Here is a 23,997-nt window from a genome sequence, read left to right as displayed (position 1 = left end):
TATTTTGATAATTACTCGGAAAGGATGAAAGGATTTGATTGCAGTTCAGTGCCTCTACCCAGGTGCTCCGATAAGGAAACGGCTATTCCGAAATACGTATAAGCACATAGTAGAGGCTTTGTACCGTAATCAAATCTGAACCATCTTTTCTTTTCTTTTAGTTTATACTTTATTCACCTTTGGTGGATATTAAAGGAAATAGTTCGCTAAAATTATTATCATGGTGAATGACACGACGTGAAATGCAATTTTAGATTTTCCTTGTCGAATATTTCGCCACTCTGTTCCCACATAACAATGATGTTCGCATCATGTTCAAAGCATATACTACCAAAATTCGTCGGAGTATATTCTTTTTAGTATATGCGTAGTACAAGCATAGCATGTACCTTAAAAACATTCTAAATTTCATGTTCTTTGCATATACTTCAAAGTATATTCTCGTACCGAATATACTGAGTACATTCGTGTACGTAGGATCTCGGAATATTCGTAAAAGGTTATTCTTAGAATATACCTTTGTCGAATATTCTTAACACATAATTATAAGTAGATACTTTTAAAATATCTAAAAATAATATGTATGTATAGGAAGTATAATATTAGCCTTACAGATTATCAACTTCGTTATTTTTTAGAATAATTAATAAAAGTTATGTATGTTGGTAGTATTGGACGAATTTCATTTCAAAATTGTTATATGGTAAAACAGTTTAAACATTAATTGTATTAACGTTTATATACTATTAAAAATTCGTTTTCATAATTGAAATGACTTTACCATTTCGAGTTTATCATGAATATTTTTACATCGTTGGAATTTGAATTTAGGTACATTCAATTCAATATGGGCCATTGGGCCATTCCGCAGAACCAAAACGTGCCAAACCCCACAACCAAAGGCTTTGGTGTTGCCAACCGTCGAGTAAGCTTTTTCGGTCAACTTACCTTAAAAATTCCCACTTTTATAAAAAAACTTCCCTCCTGTTTACAAAATCTGAGAAGATACCTATGTTTAATTATTTTTAAATATTTTGATTTTTTCTTAATATTTTACAATTTGGATTGGAACAAGAATTCCCTTTTGAGTTAACTTTTTCCCTTTATCACCTTTTATGTTGAAAATTCCCGCAAAAGGGAAATTTCCCTCCGTTTGGCAACACTAACCACCGATGTTGTTATATTCCACAATGTATATCCCCCGTCTGCCCGTCTTATTCTGACCATTTCTTACCTGAATGGATCAGAGGTACTAGGACTAAAGAACATACATAATCTCTTTATTTTGTTTGCGGTGATTCAAAATACATATAATCTATTTTGGTAACTCAATATTACTTAAATAATAATTATCTAGGTAAGTACATATAAGTATATAAATTTTAGTTACTTATACATAGTTTAGTTTAGCTAAATAATAATTTATATAAATAACTAAAATTTATAAATATGTACTTACTTTTTAAGTAACATTGTAGAATGTAGGTACTAACTACATTCTCATTTGCAATTAAAATATGCAAATATAATAGGTATTTGGTAGAACCAGTAGAACCTAAGATGAGATTAGGTGATGCTGAAAACATACTTCTAAGTAATATAGCACTTGATAGCACTTTCTTAGAATATTCTTAAAAATATAATTATATTCTTCCCAAACAAAGACGTGCGGTAGTACATTCTAACTATATAAATACATAGAAGGTTTATATCACTTCCTTGGAATGTTCTAAAAAGTACATTGTTGGTATATACTGAAAAGAAGTGCGGTAGTACATTCTAAGAATATACATAGAACGTTTAAGTACTGTAATGTAGTATATACTCAGTATCTTCTCTGCACATTCGCAATGGTAATTACGCATATTCTCAGTATATACTTTTTCTGAAAAGTATGTTCTATGATTCTACTAAGAACATGAAATTGTTATGTGGGTTATGCTTTACTTTATTTTTCCAACTTAAAAATCTCAGAGGATAAATAATTTCGAATTTTATTTCCTGACTTATTTGACTTTTGAAGCATAAAAAAACTTTACGATGATTTTTTTTTCAACTCAAGTCGATAATTTGTGACGCTAACTTAATATATGAAAAACAACGTCCCATAATCTTCGTGTATGAGGGCAAGAACTCCTTGTTTTGCCTATTGTGAATACCCTTCAAAGCTTTAGAACCGTTTTATAGCCACAGCAGTCCAACTTCCATTGTTTTTGCTCCTGACAATCGTTAATAATCCTATCAAATTATTCGGCAATGTATCGAGCAACTAATTCGGCAGATTCACAACATATTCCATTAGAGTGAGCAGCAAGGGCGGACGTAAGCCATTAATGATCTATTTATAATTCCTGCAAGCAAGCCCGAATTGAGTAAATGCACCAGGTAAAATTTCGCTTCGTATGCTTTAAATCAATAATAAATTATTAGTAACGACAGAAACATTAATTTCAACTAGAAAAAGTTATTAACCAACAAAAATTTTTCGACGAACGATTTTTTCAATGCCAAAACTTCCTCCTCAAAAACATGTGGGTAATTGAAATTGTCTATTATTATATTTATAAGAAAAAGTTTACAATTCTACATCCATTTTACAAAAATTGGGATATACGGGGTGAAAAATATTTTCTTGGGGTGAAAAAACATACGTTCAAAATAAGTCCGAAGTTGTATAAATGACTAATTCTAAGATACTTTTCGAGTTATTTGCGAGTGAATATGTTATTTTTTCACACAAAAAATATGTTTTTGGACGGTTTTTCGCAGGGTAACTCAAAAAGTAAGTATTTTAGCAAAAAAAATATTTTTAGCAAAAATATAGCTTATAAAAAACTTAAAAAATGGTGTACTTGTATGAATGAGGTCTGTAGACCCAGTAGAAGCAGAGTTGTAGCTAAAGAAATGTAGGTTCTTCTTCGTCAAATTCCAAATCGAATATTTCAATTTGAAATAACTCAAAAACGGAGCTCTTTTCGGGAAAATTCATTACAACTTTTTTAAAGTCTTTTTAAAAAGGTTTATTTTTGTTTTTTAAAAAAACTTCTAACATTAAAAGTAAGATAGTTACGCTCAAAATAGTTACGCTAGTCAATTTTATTTTTTGCTAAAAAAATCGCGAATATCACCCTCTAATTTGCTTCTTAAATAAAATTAATCGTTAGCGCTTCACAAGTTACTTTACTTATTGTTTATATTATCTATAAGTTTCATTGGTTTAAAGTGCTCATTTGGAAAAAAAAATAGGTTTAAAATAAAACATTTTTTTTTAATTTTGAATAAAATGGAATTTTTTATGGAAATAACTTAAAAATTATTAGTAATACCAAAAATCTCAAAGAGTAATAAAATGTTCGTCTTTACTTTTCTGAATATTTTTAATTTTTTGTTTTCTTGTTAAACAAAAGTTGTTTATGCTATGGCTGTTTAAAATTTGCCTAAACTCGTGATTAGTAACTCGTTCAAGCCATTTTAACTACAGCTTTTTCAAAAATAAGCGCTTTGAATCGATGAAACTTACAGATCATATAAATAATACATAACCAAAGTAACTAACTAAGAATCAAGTTCCTAAAATGTTATGTGTATCCTGTATTACTATATGGATGTGAAACATGGATCATGAAGGTTAACATGATGAACAAATTAGAAGCCTTTGAGATGTGGTCGTATCGTAGAATGCTCAGAATATCTTGGGTTCAACGCATTTCAAACAGAGAAGTCTTAAACAGAGTAGGTCAAGGCGAAGGTGACTTAATGAAGATGATAAAAAAGAGAAAACTTGAATATCTGGGGCATATAATGAGAGGTAGCAGATACAGGATGCTGCAGTTAATACTCAATGGAAAGATCGACGTAAAAAGAGGAATTGGTCGAAAGAAATATTCATGGCTCCGAAACCTTCGTCAATGGACTGGCTAATCAGCAGATCAATTGTTACATGCCGCACAAGATCGAGAACGATATCGGCAAATTGTTATGGAAGCTACCCACGCCTAAAAATTTGGGCACGGTACTTAAAGAAGAAGAAAGTAACTTGTCAAGTAACTTTGCGATTTTTTTTATAAAAAAATAAAAGGGACCAACAATATTTTGAGCGTAACTCACTTAATTTTAATGTTAGAAGTTTTTTTAAAAACAAAAATAAACTTTTTATTAAACACTTTAAAAAGTTGAAATGAATTTTTCCCGAAAAGTGCTCCGTTTTTGGGTTATTTCACATTGAAATATTCGATTTGGAATTTGACGAAGAAGAACCTACTTTTCATTAGCTACAACTCTGTTTCTAGTGGGTCTACAGACCTCATGCATACACCATTTTTTTTCAATTTTTTATAAGCTATATTTTTTCTAAGAATATTTTTTTCGATAAAATATTTAATTTTCGAGTTATGTCCGAAAAACTGTCCAAAAACTTGTTTTTTTGTTAAAAGTGAACATATTCACTCGCAAATAACTCGAAAAGTATTGACTTAGCAAAAAAACTCTATAGAACGAAAGTTGTTTAAAATCAGTCATTTTATCCAATTCCTGTCTTATTTTGAATGTATATTTTTCACTTTCGAGAGGGGGTATTCCCCTCCATTTTTGTAAAATGGAGGGGATGTAGAATTGTAAACTGTTTCTTATATAATAATAGACAATTTCAACTACCTATTCCCAAATTTTCATCATTCCTTTATTTTTTTTGGGGTCAGATTGTTCTTTGATCGGGCTAAAAATAGACAGCAGAAGTCTCTAAAAAACAGTTATGTTGCTCTCCTGAAAAGTAACATTTTTCACATTCGATAGATGTAAATGGCAGGGACGATATATACGGAAAAATTCAAATATCGCGCAATACTATAGACTTGGTATCCCACGGAAATCCACAGCTAGTGAAGCTGCAACCAATGAAAATGCACGTGATGAAATAGAAATAGCTAAGGGAAACATAGCTTCCGTAACTGAAGAAGATGAAAAAACATACAATGACAGTTATATTTCAGTTAAAAAAAAAACAGAAACCGAAACTAAGTTAGAAATTGAAGTTAAAGGTAAATTGGGCTCAGAATTCGGAAACAACATAGGTGGAATACCTAACTGAAGAAATATGGAAATTTTAGGTTCTTCAGAATGTATCATTCTTGATGGAAGTTTCTCAGCATCAAAAAAATATTGAGGGCATTACAAGATTTTTAAACACTATGGTTTTTCGAAAATATATCAGTGTAACAAAAATTAAAAGAGATTGGCTAACGTACTCTTATTCAAATGGAAATGTTTACTGCTCTCCATGTATACTTTTTGGCGAACATGGTGAACGTTTGATGAACACTCATCGACAGGCAGCACCTTAATGGTCGAATTGACAGCTCTTTGGAAATTGAATTTAGTTCTGAAAAGAATAGTCTCTGTGACTAAGTTTCTATCTTCTCGCGGATTATCGTTTAGAAGTGATACAGACATCCTTCGTTCACAAAATAATGGGAACTACTTAGGCATTTTAGAGCTATGTACTTGCAGAATACGATCCTCTTTAAGCTCCCATTTAGCTAAGTATGGCAATAAAGGTGCTGGAAAGCCTTCTTACTTATCTCCAAAGATCTGGGAAGAGATAATAGAGGTAATGGGGAAACACGTTTTGAATAAATTTGTTAAAGAAAATAAGGAAGCCAAATACTACTCCTTAAGTGTCGATTCAATTTTAGATTTGTCTCATATTGACCAGTTGACTATTTATTAAGATATGGAAATCCGACTGATGGTAAAGTGTATGAGGGTTTTCTCATAGACATACCCATAAGTAGCCAGACAGGAGAAAATTTTTATTTTGCTGTTTTAATCGTTTAAAACGACTGTTGCATTGATGTAAACGACATGAGGGGACAATCATTCAAAAAACATGTCAGCCAAATATAATGGTATCCAGGCTCATTTATCAAGATTAACAAACTTGCAATTTACATTCCTTGTGCCGCACACTCGTTTAAAATAATTTAGTTGGAGTAAGTGCTGCTGAAAGTTTTGTTGCAGCTGGAACAATAACGTATTTTGGGTTTGTTCAGTCCGTGTACAACTTTCTTCAGCCTCTACCCACCTTAGATGAAGTGCAAAGGCTGACGTAACAAGAGCTTTGTCTAAAGGTTACAACGTCTTTAAATTTGCTGTGCTGTGCATTCTCGTAAAAACATTAATCAAGCGGATGAAATAGTTCAATAGACTAAGGCCCGGTACTTTATGTCTCGATTAACAGCCGGTTAGTTAACCGGGGTTTAATCGGGACCTCTTTAGGGTCTCTTGCGTTATAATAAATGCAATTATAATTATTATTATACTTATTTATAATTATAATGATACTTGTAATTGCATTTATTACAACGCAAGAGACCCTAAAGAGGTCCCGATTAAACCTCGGGTAACTAACCGGCTGTTAATCGAGACTTAAAGTATCGGGCCTAAGTGTTTGTTGAAAGAAATGTCAAAAAAGAAACATTCGTAATGAATGAGTTTTGGCATTTTTGGCAACATTTTAAAACGGATCAACGCTGTCAGTAAATCATTAGAGAGAAAAGAGATTGCACTTAAAACTGCAAATGGAGGATGGAGATGGAGGGGTAAACCGAGGGGTTGTTTTGGAGGGAGAAGGCATAGAGGGCTTAAGGGGCCTCATAGCTAGAGTTGTCTAGGTAGGCCTCAAGATTCTTAATCCGGGACTGTTAACTAACTGACCACGGACGCGAAGTAATGTTCCATATTTGCTAACAACTTTTTGATGGTGTAAAATTTTTAATTAAATTTACCTGGAAGCCACTCCGAATAAGAGATTCATTTCTGCATAATGCACCAGGTATAAACAGCCAGCTATAAGCTGAAACTCAATTACATTTTTTAAAGCTCAACGACATTTTTCGTAAACACAAACAAATATATTCATAATTTTAGAATCCACTAGACTTAGGAAGTTCATTAACTGACTCTTATCAATTTAATTATCATCCAAGGGATTAGCGTGCGGTGCGGCTGGATAAAACATTTTCAGTTTTTACAAACCCTAAATTAAATATCCGTGAGTTGGAATATTAATACTTTTTGAAATATAAATAAAAACACGAGTATATGGGGATAAATTTTATCTCGTGGCCTAATTAACATTTTCTTGCTTTATTCTTGTTAATTTAAATATCCTCCGAGAAAATGGTGGAGGGACCTGTCGATATTCTCCAAAATTTAGTATACACCCACGCTGTATTTATTAAAACTGGATAACTTTAGCAGTAGAACATGAAGAACGTCGTAGAACACAAAAATTTAAATATCTACGGGGGTCCTACAGTCTCTACTGTAAAAGCTGTTTGGATTTTTTTTTATTTACCGTATTGTAAATCCTTACTACTCTTCTTCTTATTTCCTCATTTGAGATGTATCTTTAGGAGGTGGTTGGAGATCAAACTGTTGTTTTTAAATGTTAAGAAAATTATTTGATATGAATTTTTTATCTGACTCCAAGTGGTGCTTTTTATAAAGTTATTTTTATTTAAAAATGTATAAACATTTTCAATTTCGAAAATTCTGAATGCTGCATAATACTCTGGTTAAATCGGAGAGTGCAGGAAGAGTCTATACCGGTTTCGGAGGTCTTTTCCCCCTCATCAGTAGTCCCATATCCTCTTCTCTCCGATTTGCCCAGGCATCATAATTTGGGCCTTTCCGAATTTCAAAGAAAGAAATGTCACGGATGAACTAGAGCCATCTACCGAAATACAAAGTAAGTAATCAATCGAAGTAGCACATAAAACGACAATAAATATCGTTCCCATACCACCAGATTGACAACAGGTGGAATACTTTCTTTGGTTACACCTCCTGAGATTTTCAAAATTTATAAATCACACAGGATGCCGAGGAAATTAAGATGAGAGAATTTAATTCCACCTTTTGTCAATCTGGTGGTATGGGAACGATATTTATTGTCGTTTTCTGTGCTACTTCGATTGATAACTTACTTTATTTTTATTTATTTTAGAGTTATATGTCTTTCTTTAAGTGCCATCTCCGCGACGAAGGTTGACAATCATCATGGCTATTCTGACCTTCGGGGCAGCTGCTCTGAACAGTTGCCTTGAGATGCAATTCAAACCATTCTTTCAGGTTCTTCAATCAGGAAACCCTTGTCCTACTGTCTATTTTTCCTTGAATTATGAGTCTCAAGATGTTATATATTTCGCCTCTCATCACATGTCCGATATATTGCAATTTCCTTTCTTTTAGTGTGTTTTCAATTTCCCTCTCTCTGCCTATTCTTCTTAACACTTCTATATCCGTGACTCTATCTATACATGAAATCCTTCACACACACACTTCTAAATGTCCACATTTCAAACGAGTTAAGTTGATGTATTGCATTTCGTTTTAATGTCCATGATTCAACTCCATAGTAAAGCCAACTGTGTGCAAAACATTTAATTAGTCTTATTCTGAGGACCCTTATTATCCTTATTTTATAATTTGTAAATATTTATAAAGACATTATTATCCAGATTTAGCCATACGGCTCACACTCCCTCTAAAGAGAAATTGACTCATCCCAGATACCTACGGTATCAAAAGGATTGAGCTCTGGTGGGACTCTTTCCATGTTATCGAGCCCTAGGTGACTTGGTATGCAGGTGTACCTCCCAAAAATTTTCGTATACTTCTGGCCGTCGCGAGTAGTACAGCTTTTTGCATGATCTTATAAAGATGTTCATTGAGACCCAGCTTTTTTATGCTTTCGATTAGGGTTTTCCGAATGACTACAGTAGGTAGACTTAATAATCGGTATTGTCTGGGTACTTTGCATTCTCCATTGTCTCCGTATTTGAATTTCCAGATCTCTGTACTTGACAATCTTTTCAGTAAATTTAGTACGTAGATTATTTTTGTTAGGAATCGCCACATCAATGAGTGTTGTTTGTCTCGTTAACTTATTGACTAATTCGAGATCTGGTCTATTATGTGCCACTGTTTGGTCTGTGAGCACAGTGCGGTCCCAGTATAGCTTATAGTTGTCATTCTCAAGCATACTCTCATGAACGTGTTGATAATATGGGAGATGGTCCGTCTTGCTGAAGCACAAGAACCGCCCTTGTGTTTTCGTAGACAATATTTAGCGAACAAACAAATTATAAAATACAGGACGTTTAGTACATTTATGGTCAAGAAAATCACAGATGTAGCAGTTCAGAGTTTTATAAACAAATATTGGAGAATTAAAAATTCTTCTCCACTTGCTGATGCTTTTATTTATACAGAAAAGCATAAAAAACTCATATATACCCTAAATAACTATCCATTGTACGAAACAAACTTTGAAGCTTTAATACTTAAACCAACCATTATCATACCAAACTATCCGGATAATTCAAATCTCACAAAATTATTGTTCAAATCTGTACTTGGTAATCTAGGAGAAAATAAAACAGTCATATATACGGATGGATAAAAAAATAAAAATAAAACAGGCTGTGCATTTCTCGTTTCAGACACCAATCATGTTGAGGAATTTAAAGTTCCATATTATTTAACAGTTTTTAGTGCAGAAGCGATAGCCATATGGAAAGCTCTAGATTGGTGCGAGGCTAATGTAACTTCATCTGTGATAATTGTAAGTGACTCTCTTTCAGTATTGCAGGCAATTAATAGTTCCCCAATAAAACACTATAAAAATAATCTTATATTATCTATAAGAAATAGTATATTTAAACTGCAAGAGCGTGGTACAGGAGTTACACTAGTTTGGGTAAGGGGTCACTCAGGGATATCTGGAAATGAAGTCGTTGATCTTGCAGCCAAAAAGACATTGAATACAGAATTGAGCTTAAATATTTATAACTCATTAGATATTATTAATTTGTATAAGCAAGATATTAGGGATAGATGGGAGGCTCATTACAGAAAATCTTCATCCAATTCTGAAAGTCATTATTTTAAAATTCACCTAGTATTACCAAAAATGATTCCACACATTAACACTTGGAATTATAATAGGCGACATTCGTCTATATTATCGCGTTTAAAATTGAATCATGGACGTTTTCCAGCCCATTTGTTTCGGATAGGTATCTTGGACTCTCCGCATTGTACACATTGTCCGGAAAATCCGGTAGCCGATATAAATCATATTTTCCTCGGAATGGGACGTTTCGATGCCGCCGGTTCATCGCCGGCCGTTTCGATGCCGCCGGTTCATCGCCAGTCCATTTCATCGCCGTCATATCTCGCAATTCCTAGAACTCCTAATTAATACTAAAAATAACTAATAATTGTAACTGTCGAAAATTCGGAAATATATCAGATAGCGATTAATTGACTGGCGATGAATCGGCCGGCATCGGCATCGAAACGGCGGCGATGAAACGTCCTAGACCCTATTTTCCTGGAGTGTCAAAAATATACTGCATATACAGATACGCTGTATCAAGAACTAAAAAAACTTACAAGTCTACCGATTGGTATCACTACTCTATTAGCACAACAAGACAAAGGAATTTACGATATTTTAATTAAATTTATCTTAGAAGCTAAGATAGATATATGAAAAAGTAATTATACCTAGAAAATACAACCAATTTTAAATTAAAAAATTCTGTGGCAAATAGACATGCTCTAATGCCATCCACTCTCATCACACACACACACACACACAGATGGTCCGTTTGGAGAAGACCCAGTTTGATAGCTCTCTCTTGATGAAGGATCTTTCCAACTGAGTCATGCCGTTCCTTGTATTCAGTTGCAGCAAATGCCTGGCAGCCTCCGGTAATATGTTGGATGGTTTCTTGGGCTTGATATCCATATCGGCATTTGTCGTTTTGAACCTGACGGTCTTTGACGATATATTTCAGGTAATTTCTGGTTGGTATAAGCTGCTCCTTAATGACCAGTAATGAACCTTCCGTTTAGACATTTATTATATATTATTATTAATGTCAGATCTTTGCTGCATAAAATCGTTTTCATTTTCACGAAAGTGGCACGTGCTCTTTCAATTCTGACTCTTATTATTTCTGCAGTATAATCGTTATTTTTTGTGATTATCGTTCCCAATAAGTATATTTTCTACTCTCTCAATTTGCTGGCCGCCTTCCGTTAATATTTCGTTTGTATTGTTGTTCTTGCTAATCTCCTGAATGTCCAGTATTGAACCTTCCGTTTAGACATTTATTATTATTATTAATGTCAGATCTTTGCTGCATAAACTCATTTTCATTTTCACGAAAGTGGCACGCGCTTTTTCAATTCTGACTCTTATTATTTCTGCAGTATAATCGTTATTTTTTGTGATCATCGTTCCCAAGTAAATATATTTTTTACTCTCTCAATTTGCTGGCCGACTACCGTTAACATTTCGTTTGTATTGTTGTTCTTGCTAATTTTCATAAATTTGGTTTTTTTGATGTTAAGGTTGAGTCCATAGTCTCCACTATATTTTAATATTTTGTTCATTATTCTTTCTAAGTCTTCCAAGTTGTCTGTTATTAGGACTGTCTCGTATGCATACCTAATGTTATTAATTAAACATCCATTCACTTCTATGCCGACTGTCTCGTTTATCAAAGATATGAAATTTTTTTCTACATCCCAATGCCGGGTAATACCATAAACATTATTTTAAACCATTTTTGACTTATGAAAATTTATAATTGGATCAGATTCACTGTGCTTTTGTTACATCAAAGTTCATTAATTAACGACCGTTCGGTGGAATATGCTATTCTCAGTATAGTGTAGTAAACATGATAACCGTGAGATATTTCATTTAAAAGGGAGCGCGAAAATCAGTTTGGAAATGTTTTCTACTAGCAGATTTGTGATAGGTAATAAACTCCAATTATATCGGCCACTAAAGGCTAGAAATCAATTCTCATAACAAAAGGGAACTTATAAAATAGTATTGGAATGGAAGGATTGCTGTAATATATAGGTGGTATCCTCTATTTTTATCTCATGCCACTGAAAACAGTTTAAAATGGAGTTGTACGAGTTCTCGTTTTTCAGTTCAGAAATAGGGGCAATATTGGATTACCTTCAGTTATCTACACCTATTCAGCTACCATGCATTTGCTGAGATTAACAGACAACTAACTTCCTTTTCGTAAAAGATGGTTAACGAATGCCAAATGAGAACAGCGTTTATTTGATTTAAAATATACAAATGTGATTACTGTACACTTCGGTCTTTCCCTCTTTGTTATTTTCTTCTTTGTTGGGCCATCTCGTTAGATTTAATGTCACTGTAATATTTGTTCCGGAAGTGTGCGAGAATTACAGAGAAATAACTTTATTAAACACCTCATATAAAATGCTAGCAAGCATACTAAACATGACACTTAAATTATGCGCTGAACGAATGCAAATATTAGGAGAATAACAAAACGGTTTTAGACCGGGAAGATCGACAATTAATTCCATACATACACTGGAGCAAATAATTTATAAATCGATATAATACAACAGAGAAATGCACGTAATATTCACAGATTTCAAAAGCGCTTTTGACATAATCAATCGGACGAAAGGGAATATTGGAATATCAGAAAAACTAAGACATATGCTACCAGTGAGCCTAAAGAACACCACAGCAATGATCAGTTTCGACGGAACAACTTCTAAGGAGATCAATGTAAACAAAGGTGTGCAACCAGGTGAATTCAGTGGCGGATCCAGGGAGGGGCGATGGAGGCGATCTCCCCCTCTCTCAAACCAAGTGATTGAATTTCCAATAAACCAGCACAAAACAAAATACATGACAATAGAGAACGACAACACAACAACCCAGAAATATCTAATAACACAGAACCATAAATTTGAAACTGTATCCACATTTAGCTACTTGGGAGTAACAATAGGGAAAACCGGAAAAGAGAGAACAAAGGAAAGAATTCTGAAAGGCAAAAAAAACATATAGAGTGAATAGAAATTTGGAAAGCAAGACTCTAAGTAAGAGAACGAAGATGAACCTATATTACGTATGGGATGGGAACAACGACGATTAACAAGAAAGAAGAAAATAGCCTTCTGAAATTTTAAAGAAGAATAATGAGAACAATACTGGGTCACAATGTAACAAGAGAGGGAGAAACCAGAATGAAAACAAATGCCGAAATTAAAGAAAAATTGAAGAGAGAAAATATATAAGAAGCAGAAATAGCTGTCTGGAAATGCTGGTCCAACTCTGGATCAAATAAAAGCAGAAACTGCCTTTTCCTTTTTCATCTTTACTCAGATTTAAGTACCAGAAACTGTCTTTCGGTCCTTTTCCCAGACGAAAAGAATGCAAATAGGTGACCGTGTCCTTTATTTGCTTTCTTCTATATTCGTCGTCTTTGTGCTTATATAGATTGTAAAGCCAGAGATACGGAATGCAGCCAGAAATCAGTTTCTTAACGAAAAATCTTCGATTTAAAATATTGTTTATTATTTTTATTTCAGATATTTTAATTGTTTTAATTGTAGTAAACTGTGTATCTAGGGCTTTTCGTCCTCCTCATTTTACAAGAGATGTCGCTGTTTTGCATCTCAAATGTGAAGTCATTGCATAGCTCCACCGAGGACGCATGGGATGCAGAAATAGCTATCTGAAGATGGTGTCCAACTCTGGATCAAATAAAAACAGAAACTGCCAGAGAAAATATAGTCAGATACATAAAAATTTTCGCTTAGAATAGATAGGACATATACCTAGGACTGGACATCAGTGAAAGACTGGAAAGTTCAGTGCAAGGACAGGAAGAAATGGAAAAGAGTCACGACAGTAGCAAAGACACACAGCAAGCTATAAATGACAGAGGAATAATCCACCTCACCTAAGAATAGGATTTTCAACGCCATGGAGTTAGTTATAATCCCTAGGGATTGCAATGCTTAACGAATGAATGAATGTATATTATATTATATCGGTTTTATAGCATTCTACGCCTTTCCGTTCCTAATCGCCACTCCTTTCTATTGTGGCAGTCTTCCTCTCTTAGATTTCTTTCAGACATCGCCTTGGAGATGCCTTTTATCCATGTAGTTGCTGGTCTACCTCGTTTTCATTTTTCTGTGGGGGTCAATTCTTTTTCAACACTTTTTTGGGGATTCTCCTTTCATCCATTCGTCTTACGTGTCCGTACCAAACTAGCTGTTGTCTTTAGATATCATCTATGGTTGTTCTTTCTATTCCCATTTGCTTTCTAATGTCGTCGATTCTTATGTGTTCTAGACTAGATCTTCTTGCTGACCTTCTCCAAAAATCCATCTCAGTGGCTAGTAATTTATCTTTGTACTTGTTGGTTAATTGCCATACTTTAGCTTCCTAGGTTAACACTGGTTTTAATATTGTGTTGTAAATTCGTTTTTTGTTTTCTGTTCTTATATTTTTTGCCACAGTACCGAATTCAAGGCTCCTATCACCTGTTTTCCTTTTACTATCCTTTACTTGATATTTTCTTCGTTTCGTCGTGTACTAGTTAGTTTTATTCCCAGATATATGTATTCATTGCAGATTGTAATTGTCTCCTGTTCCAGGTTCAGGTTCTCCGTTTCTTCCCGTCCTACGTTTATTCCTCTATTAGTTTCCTTGCCATATATTCAAGATCTTCCTTGTCCTGTGCAATTACAATTTGGTCAACTGCATAGTGCAGCGTGTAGAGTATCGTATCTCCTATCGGTAGTCCCATTCCATTGCACTTCTTCTTCCATTGTCTAAGGGTTTCATCAATATATGTATTGAATAATATTGGCGATATACAGCATCCTTGCCTTAGACCTTTAGTGACCAGGAAACCTTTTGATATTTTATTTCCGCTTTTAATTTTGGATGCCGAGTTTCTTTATAGTTCTTTGAGTGTTTGTATAATAGATACATTTATGCTGGTCTTTTCTAGTAGTTCCCAAAGTCTATTAATGGGGACCGTGTCATATGCCTTCGTTAGATCTACCATGAGTAAATGCAACTCTTGGCCTCTTGACAGTCTTTTTTCTATTACTTGAGTTATACAAAAAATGTTGTCTATTGTGGATCTACCTGCCCTAAAGCCGCTTTGTTCCTCTGATTCCTATGGATGGTACTCTTCACATATTAGATCTTTTAGAATTCTTTCGTACAATCGACTTAGTGTACTAGTTACGGTAATACCTCTGTAGTTATTTGGATCTTGTTTACTACCTTTCTTATGTATAGATGTTATCCATCCTTCTTTCCATGTCTGTGGTACCGGTTCTCCATTTAAAAATCTGTTCATTAATGTTGTTTTTATTTTGGCTAATTTGTCAGTACCATTTTTAAGTAGTTCTGCAAGTATTCCTTTCGGCCCTGGGGCGCGGCCGTTTTTTAATAAGGATATTGATTTTTTGGTCTGTTCTTCGTTTATATGAATTGGCTGTCCTGTGACCTCGACTATATTGTGTGAAAATACACCAATTTCGATACTCACAAGATGGTACCTACGCCTTTTCTATTAAATTCCCCCATATATTGCAGTTAAAAAATAGACCGGCCAGTAATTTTGCGATTTTTCAATTGCCTTTTCGGCTTCCTTTCTTAGAGTATAAAATAAATTTGAGTTAAAAGCTACTTTTCTTCTTTATTCATGACGAAACATATACGATTTTGAGTTGAACGTTAGTGGATAAAGGTGTTCAAAAAATTTTGCTGTTTCTTTTTAATATAATTAACAAAAGGAACAAGTAGCCGAAAATTATCTACTTTTTAAGATCTCACATAGTGGCATAAAAAACAAAATAAAAAATTTAATTAACTCACTTTGAGAATGCATCTTTATCCACTCATGTCGTCATGGAAACCAAGAATCTGAAGACATCCAGCCAATTTTTCTATTATAAAGAAAAAAACAGCAAATGATTTCACAAGCTGTGATTTAAAAAATGTTACCAACTTTAACTCGATAGCCGAAGGATAGTAGTTTTAAAATTATCACAAAATTCATTCCCGAGAATTCTCTTTCAATTGAGTTGTAAAGTTTCTTCCTGGGATGGATGGTTTAACATTGTTAGATCGAGAGTGGAAAAGACAAAAAAGAGAAGGATCTTTCGAAATAAATTTAGTATCTAGTGGTTGACGACAGACACTTATTGGATCAAAAGTTTATTTATTAGTTCAAATATAGGAATATTTTATTTTTTGAATTAGATATGTACTTCAAGTCGACAATAATTTATGAAAATGTATTTTTTAATCAAAGTAGGTATTTCTTAAAATTTCTTGGTTTTCAAATCAATACAGAAGACTAAAAGCTACCATTTATATTTATAAATCATACTCCTAGGACATTTAGTCATTTAGTCCATTCAGTATAACATCAGGGCTTAGACAAGGATACCACTATTCACCGTTGCTATTCAATTTGGCCTTAAAATATGCAATAAGTAAAACATCGTCTGAGCTGACAGGAATTTGCGAATAGAGGATCAAAACTGTTGTTGGCCTTTGCTGATGATCTAGATCAGGGGTTAACAATTAGCGGACCGCGGTCCGCATCCGGACCGTGGGCTAGCTTTGTGCGGACCGACATTAAATTCAGAATAAAAGGTGTAGCAATTTTTAAAATGTTTGGTGATGAAATTGCGTACTATGTTTGGCTCAACTTATGTGTGCGAAGCCGCTTTACCAAGAATGAACTTTATTAAAAATCGGTATAGATCTCAGCGCTAACTCGCGATAACAGTTACACTAAACTCACTTCAAACAGTGGCCAAAAAACAATCAGATATTATTAGTTTTCCTTTCCATATATTATGTTGTGGGGCCGCTCTTGAATGAAAAATTTTCTTGTTCGGTTTTTTTAAAATGTCCCCTTTAAACAAATCAGAAGGGGCCCAAGGAAAGAACAATTTTTTTAAACAAATTCAAAATTATCTTTTTGGATAGAAAAATGTATTTCTAGTTGTTTTAGGTACTTTTAAACAAAAAAGGTCTCTTGTCATTTTTCTCAAAAGTTTTCGAATTCTAAGCGATTTAAAATCTGAAAAATGCGAAAATACGCATTTTCGAGGCTTGAAAACTCATTATGTAAATTATTAGATTTCAGGTTGCCACGTACCTAAATTGAAGTTTATACATTTAATTTCAAGATTCATATGCGTAGTCGGGGCTTATTTCAATATAGACCGTTGTTTTTTAATTGTTATTAATTGTAATTGTCGACTTTAAGCCGTCGCGCGTCGCACTTTGTGGTGCGTCTCTGTCGCTTTTATACATATTATACGTAGGTACTTATGCGAAAAATTCCCAACAAATACTGGACATTAAATAAAATTTTATAATTTATTACTAACATAGTTTTTTATCATTTATTTATTTATTAATTTAATTATTTTCAACGTACTAATTAAATAAGCCAATAAAACAACGGTCTAAATTGAAATAAGCCCCGATTACTCATCAGAATCTTGAAATTGAATGATTAAACTTCATTTTAGGAACTTGACAACCGCAAAAATAATAATTTACACATGAGTGTACAAGCTTTGAAAATGAAACTTTTCGCATTTTTCAGATTTTAAATCGGTTAAAATTCAAAATCTATCAATTTTTGAGAAAATTGAAAGGATCTTTTTTGTTTAGGATGACCCAAAAATGCTAAAAAGACATTTTCGTGGGCAAAAAAGGTGACGTTTTGGTTTTGTTACAAAAAATTGTTAAATAACTTCGGCCCAAAAATTTTGCTAGGCACCCTTCTGATTTGTTTATAGGGGATAATTTTTAACAAGAATCCGCAAAGAAATCGAATTAGAACAAACAGACACAGGTAGCATTAAATCCGGACCCCGGAAGTGTCATAGGTTTTCGAAACGGACCCTCAGGGAATCTAATTGGTGACCCCTCATCTACATGCAGTCGCTCATTCTACAAGATGCATGAAAGAGATGTTTTCACAACTCGAAGAGGAAACAGGTAGTCTGGTCTTAAATGAAGAGAAGATAAAATACATAATAGTAACGAAAAATCCAAACCAAGAGTTACAGAACATAACTATTAAAGACCACAATTTTGAAGTAATAGAAGAGTTTGAATATCTTGGGGCGGTAATCACAGATGACAACCACATAGAAAAAAAAAGTCTCAAGACGGATAGCTGCCGCTAATAGAGCATTATACTCCTTATCATCATTATTAAGATTTAAGCGGCTAAAAGGTTTAAGCCGCTTGCCATAATGAATGGTCATTAGGTGTTAGGTTGGAGATGTAATATTTAAAAGTCTCATTACGGGCCTGGATTAAAGATGTACGCAGTTTATTACCATTAAGTAAAATTCTTTAATTTTTTTTGTCAAAGAGCGACTTCCGAGGTTTTGTTACTTAAAATCTTAAACTATCATTAAACTTACGGGGTTTTGTCTCATAAAAATGCAAAATACGAGGTTTTGTAACTTAAAATCTTACTTATGAGGTTTTTGTAGATGTCGCTAGTACCATTAAATTTAAATATTGACTTACAAGCTTTCGTAGTTTAAAAGATATGTATAAGTATAAACCAACAAAGTATAAAAGTAATAATGGACCAAAAATCGTCTTACGAGGTTTTGCAGTTTAACCGTCGAAATAATGATTTAAATCTGAAACCTTTCTTGTAACCACTTTCTGGTAACATCCTTTATCTCTAACTTTTACAATTTATGAAATTCCACTTAAATCCGCAGTTTATTTTCCTTTTGGTTCAGAGGTGTTCACGGAGCGCTACTGAAGACGTCTAAGAGACAGAAACAGCTGTCTAGGGATGATGAATATCCTCTGAATGGAAAGGAAACATAAACTGCATTTATTTTAAAAAATATACTTATTTATTCTTACATAGATACTATATTGTCCATTTTATATACTTTATTTCGCTGCTTATCATGATACGAAGATCTAATCTGATGGTTTTGTTTCAGGGGTACCAGGAAAAAGAAACGAAATCTACTACAAATGTTGCCCCGAGCCATATATCGACATAACATTCTTCATTCTGATCCGAAGGCGCACACTCTACTACTTCTTCAACCTTATAGTACCTTGCGTTTTAATAGCATCCATGGCAGTTCTTGGTTTTACTTTGCCTCCGGATTCGGGAGAAAAGCTCTCACTCGGAGTGACTATTCTTCTCTCTCTTACAGTATTTTTGAACATGGTGGCTGAAACTATGCCTGCTACGTCGGATGCCGTACCATTGCTTGGGACATATTTTAATTGCATTATGTTTATGGTAGCATCCTCTGTCGTTTCTACCATCCTTATTCTCAACTACCATCACCGAAACGCTGATACTCATGAGATGTCACAGTGGGTAAGTTTTAATGCCTTTATATCATGAATCACAAAAAAATTTACTTAAATATTATTTAGAATACTGTTACGATTTTACTAAATTTATTATTGACTTTAATCCTTCCAAATTATAAAGAATTTTAATACTTAATTTACTTAGTTTATTTATTTTAACTTGTTTACATTTACTAGTTAGACCAAAACATATAAATTATTTACAAATTATACCCGACAATGTTTAGAGCGCAATTAAGATAGTAATAATGAATGATAATGGCTACAATGCAAACTCTCTTATTTATATTTATTTCGATCCTGCCGCTGTCCTGATGATTATTTTAATTGTCTATGTCTGGTTAAACTGGACATGTTTCGAACAGGCCCCCTGTTCGAAAGAATATACTGTACTATTTATAATAATAATTGAGTGGTCGTTTGCCAAAAGCTGATATGTCCATTTTTGCTACTTTTCAGGAGAGCAAATTCAAATTTAAACGACGTCCATAAAATCACAGTTTAAGATATATCATATCTCGCAAGAACCAGTCGTAATAAATATGCAAATTAATGAGGAGGCAATGGAACAAGTAAACCATTTCCAATACTTGGGCGTTACAATCGAAAATAATGGAAAGCAGGACAAAGATGTTGAAGAGAGGATAAGTTAAACATCAAAACTATTTCATGCAATAAAAAATAGCTTCTTAAACAAAAAGGAAATCACAAGAAAAACCACACTAACTGTATTCAACACCATATATAGACCAGTGCTTACATACGGCTGTGAATCATGGATACTAACTAGAAAACTAAGAAGCAAGATACAAGCCCTAGAAACGAAGTATTTACGAAGAGTTAGAGGAGTGACAATGAGAGACAGAATAAGAAACACAGATATACGCACAGATCTTAAGACGAAATCTGTACTTGAGTATATTGAAGAAAAACAACTAAGTTGGTGGGGACACATGAAAAGAATGAAAGACAACATACCGGTGAAGAAAATATGGGAAGCCAGGATACAAAAGAAAAGAAGTAGAGGAAGACCTAGAGAAGATTGGGATACAGTAGTCGCTAAAATCATCCAAAGGAAGGGGAAAACAATAGCAGAAGCAAGCCGATTAGCATACAATAAGAGACAATGGTCAACATTTGTACACACGTGAAAGGATGTGCCAGTCCCGACACTGAAAAGTAAAAGGGACTCAAAAGACTATATATATATATATATATATATATATATATATATATATATATATATATATATATATATATATATATATATATATATATATATATATATATATATATATATATATATATATATATATATATATATATATATATATAATATAATGAATGATAATGGCTACAATGCAAACTCTCTTATTTATATTTATTCCGATCCTGCCGCTGTCCTGATGATTATTTTAATTGTCTATGTCTGGGTAAACTGGACAGAGGGGGCCTGTTCGAAAGACTATACTGTACTATTTATAATAATAATTGAGTGGTTGTTTGCCAAAAGCTGATATGTCCATTTTTGCTACTTTTCAGGAGAGCAAATTCAAATTTCAACGACGTCCATAAAATCACAGTTTAAGAAATATCATATTTAGTTTTGAGTTTAATTTTCTGTTAATTTTGCAAAATGCAAAAAATTTACGGATCTAAGTGCACATATCAGCATTTGGCAAACGTGTTTTAAATAAACTACTGGCTACATTGTAATAAAATTTGGTGGGTTTTAAGAGGTAGTAATTGCGCATTTTTTGACATACAACTAACAATCTTTTATTCACCATTGGCGCGCATACGGGTAATGGCCTAAATTTGTTTAAATAAGAAAAAGTACGCTACTGAGATATTTTAAATTAAAAATCATTTTCGAATTCCCCTTCAATTTTCAACAAAACATGTAACTTCCCTTTTTTTCAGACGATGTGCCGATTTTATGCAAAAAATAAAATATGTTTACGTTTACAAGTATTCGAAATAAGTTTCGATACAAATTCATAATAATACACAAGGTGTTTCTAAATACGTATGAAAAACTTTGAGGGGTAATTTTAAATTAAAAAATAATGACAGTTTGCTTTATAAACATATGTCTGCAAATGCTTCGTTTCCTGGATGCGGTATGCTGAAATTTCTCTTACAAACGGACTATTTATCTATTGCTCTAAAACCGGTTGGGATATGCAAATAAAATTTGGTGGGTTATAAGAGGTAGTTATTGTGCATTTTTTGACAACTAAGAATTTTATATTGACCATTGGCGCGCTTGCGGGTAATGATATGAAATTTTCTAAAGGAAAAAATACTACGCCACTGAGATATTTCAAATTAAAAATCATTTTTAAATTATTCGTTCAATTTGTGACAAAAATATATCTTTCCTTTTTTTCATACGACTCGCCGTTTTTATCCAAAAAATATCTTAAGGCTTACAAAGTTTATATACATTCATATACTCTTAGAAACTTATGACGAATACTTTGTTAGCGTTAAGATATTTTATTTTTACATGACAACGGCGCATCACATGAAAAAAAGGGAAGATACGTTTTTTGTCACAAATTGAAAGAGGAATTCAAAGTTTTTTATTTGAAATATCTCAGTGGCTTACTATTTTTTTACCCGTATTTACCCTATTACCCGTATGCGCGCCAATGGTGAATATAAAATTATTAATTGTATGTCAAAAATGCGCAATAATTACCGCTTAAAACCCACCAAATTTTGTTTGCATATCTTAATCAGTTTTAGGACAATAAATAAATCATCAGTTTGTAAGAAATATTTCAACAACTCGTAACTCACAAACTAAGCATTTACGGATATTTTATAAATTAAACTATCATTATTTTTTCATGTAGAATTACCCCTTAAAGTTTGTCATACTTATTTAGAAACACCCTAGAAACACTTAAGTATTAAATCTGTCTAAGTTGTAAATCTATATTATAATGTTCCTAAATAAAAAAATATTGACAACATAACAGAGTTAAACATTTTTAAAACAAAACCTTTATACAAAATAAAAAAAACTTCTCCTAAAAAAAAGATAAGTTTAAGAAATATAGAGGAAAATGTACCAAAAGCTAATAAATACACTTCAAATGTACATATCTGCTTTTGGCATGCGCAATATTTTATGACTAACAACTGACAAGGGTACATATCAGCTTTTGTCAAACGTTGATTAGGTCATGTGGACATATCCATATTTAAAATTGGAGGGTTAACTACATTTCGCAGTACACTAGACATATCTGCTTTGGGCAGATGGAGCATAATATAGTCACACACTATCAATTGGCATGAAAAGAGCAAATCACAAAAAGTGGACATATATCAGCTTTTGGCAAACAGTACGCGAGGTACAGTGACGACACCGTTCGCGTTCTAATAACAAAAAGCTTACCAGTATTACATACGATAAACAATTACAAAGGCCGTTAGAGCAGTATGTTCGACATCATTATGGATACAAAAAAATCATCATGTGTTTCTTGCCTATATTTAAGTTGTGTTGTTGCCCCAAAGTATTTTCGGAGTGAACAATGTTTCGGTTGTCTTCGGTTGTGAACACAACCGTTGGACAAAGAGACTTCACGAATGGCGACCAAGGGCAAGCAAAAGAAGTAGAGGCAGACCTCAAACAAGATGGACTGATGACATCAAGTGATATGCTGGTCACGAATGGATGCAAAAAACAACAAAGAGAAATGAATGGACAAACCTAAGAGAGGCTTATATCCGACGATGGATGGAATAGCCGTTGATGATGATGATTTTCGGTGTATTTCTCTAGCTTTTCTCTCAACCATCTACATTCTTTTTGTCTTTATCCCTAGGTGAGGTCAGCTTCCATAATTACATTTATCCATAGGTTTCTATCTTAGATCATACCAACATAAGTGTCTATCTTGGATCATACAAATATCAACACCCTTTCCAACATGTCCTGCTTAAGTGTCTCCACCAGGTCTTCGTCTCCTATTCCTCATAGGAAAACCCGTAAAACAGCAACAACTTATCGACGTTGAAGATCACAAAAGCATTTTAACCTCTGCTCTTCCATTTTGCCATCAATTGGTGCCACCCCTAGACTTTCCCTACTCTACTTATTCTTAATTTTATCTATTTTGTCACTCCACTTATCCATCTAAGCATTTATGTTTTCATCATATACATCCCTTGTTTCTGTTTCTTTTTAACTGCCTAACATTCAGGTCCAATTCTGTTTTACAGAATATTTCCCTGCAGCTTCATTGGAATTTTTCTGTCACACAACACACCATTCGATTCGTTAAACTTCATCCATCCAACCCTAATTCTAAGCTCTGAATTTTGCGTGGTTGGAGTTTATTTTAATGCCCATTTCCTCTCTTACTTCGTGAATGCGATCCAGCAGAATTTGGAGATCTTCAATATTTCTGACAGAATTACTGAATTTTTCGTGTATCTAATTACACTAAGTATTTCCCTGTTGATTTTTATTCCATACGGATGTCTCTCAAGTGCTGTTTTATATAACTGGTCCGAGTAAATATTGAACAATGATGCGGAGAAAGTGCAACCATGTTTAACTTCTCGTTGTATGAAGATTTCGTGATTGTAATCATGTCCAATTTTTACGATAGCAGTTTGATCCCAGTACAAATTTTAATGACACGAATATCTTTGTCATCTACTGCTATATTTTTTATCATCTGCATTAG

At 33.4% G+C, this 23,997-nt stretch overlaps 1 protein-coding gene across 1 annotated transcript in view; it reads left to right on the top strand.

Annotated features, from left to right (window-relative positions):
• The window catches only part of LOC126878579 (acetylcholine receptor subunit alpha-type acr-16-like), a 126,577-nt gene that overhangs the window by 22,102 nt on the left and 80,478 nt on the right, over window positions 1-23,997 (top strand). The window contains exon 2 of the mRNA XM_050641377.1: window positions 18,898-19,289. Within this exon, the coding sequence (XP_050497334.1) occupies window positions 19,038-19,289 (252 nt within the window). The 5' untranslated portion in view covers window positions 18,898-19,037. The remainder of the gene's footprint in view (window positions 1-18,897; window positions 19,290-23,997) is intronic.

Source organism: Diabrotica virgifera, chromosome 10 (assembly GCF_917563875.1).
Source record: "Diabrotica virgifera virgifera chromosome 10, PGI_DIABVI_V3a".
Lineage (NCBI taxonomy): Eukaryota > Metazoa > Arthropoda > Insecta > Coleoptera > Chrysomelidae > Diabrotica > Diabrotica virgifera.
Note: the sequence above shows the minus strand (reverse complement) of the source record. Positions and strands in the feature narration are given on the sequence as shown.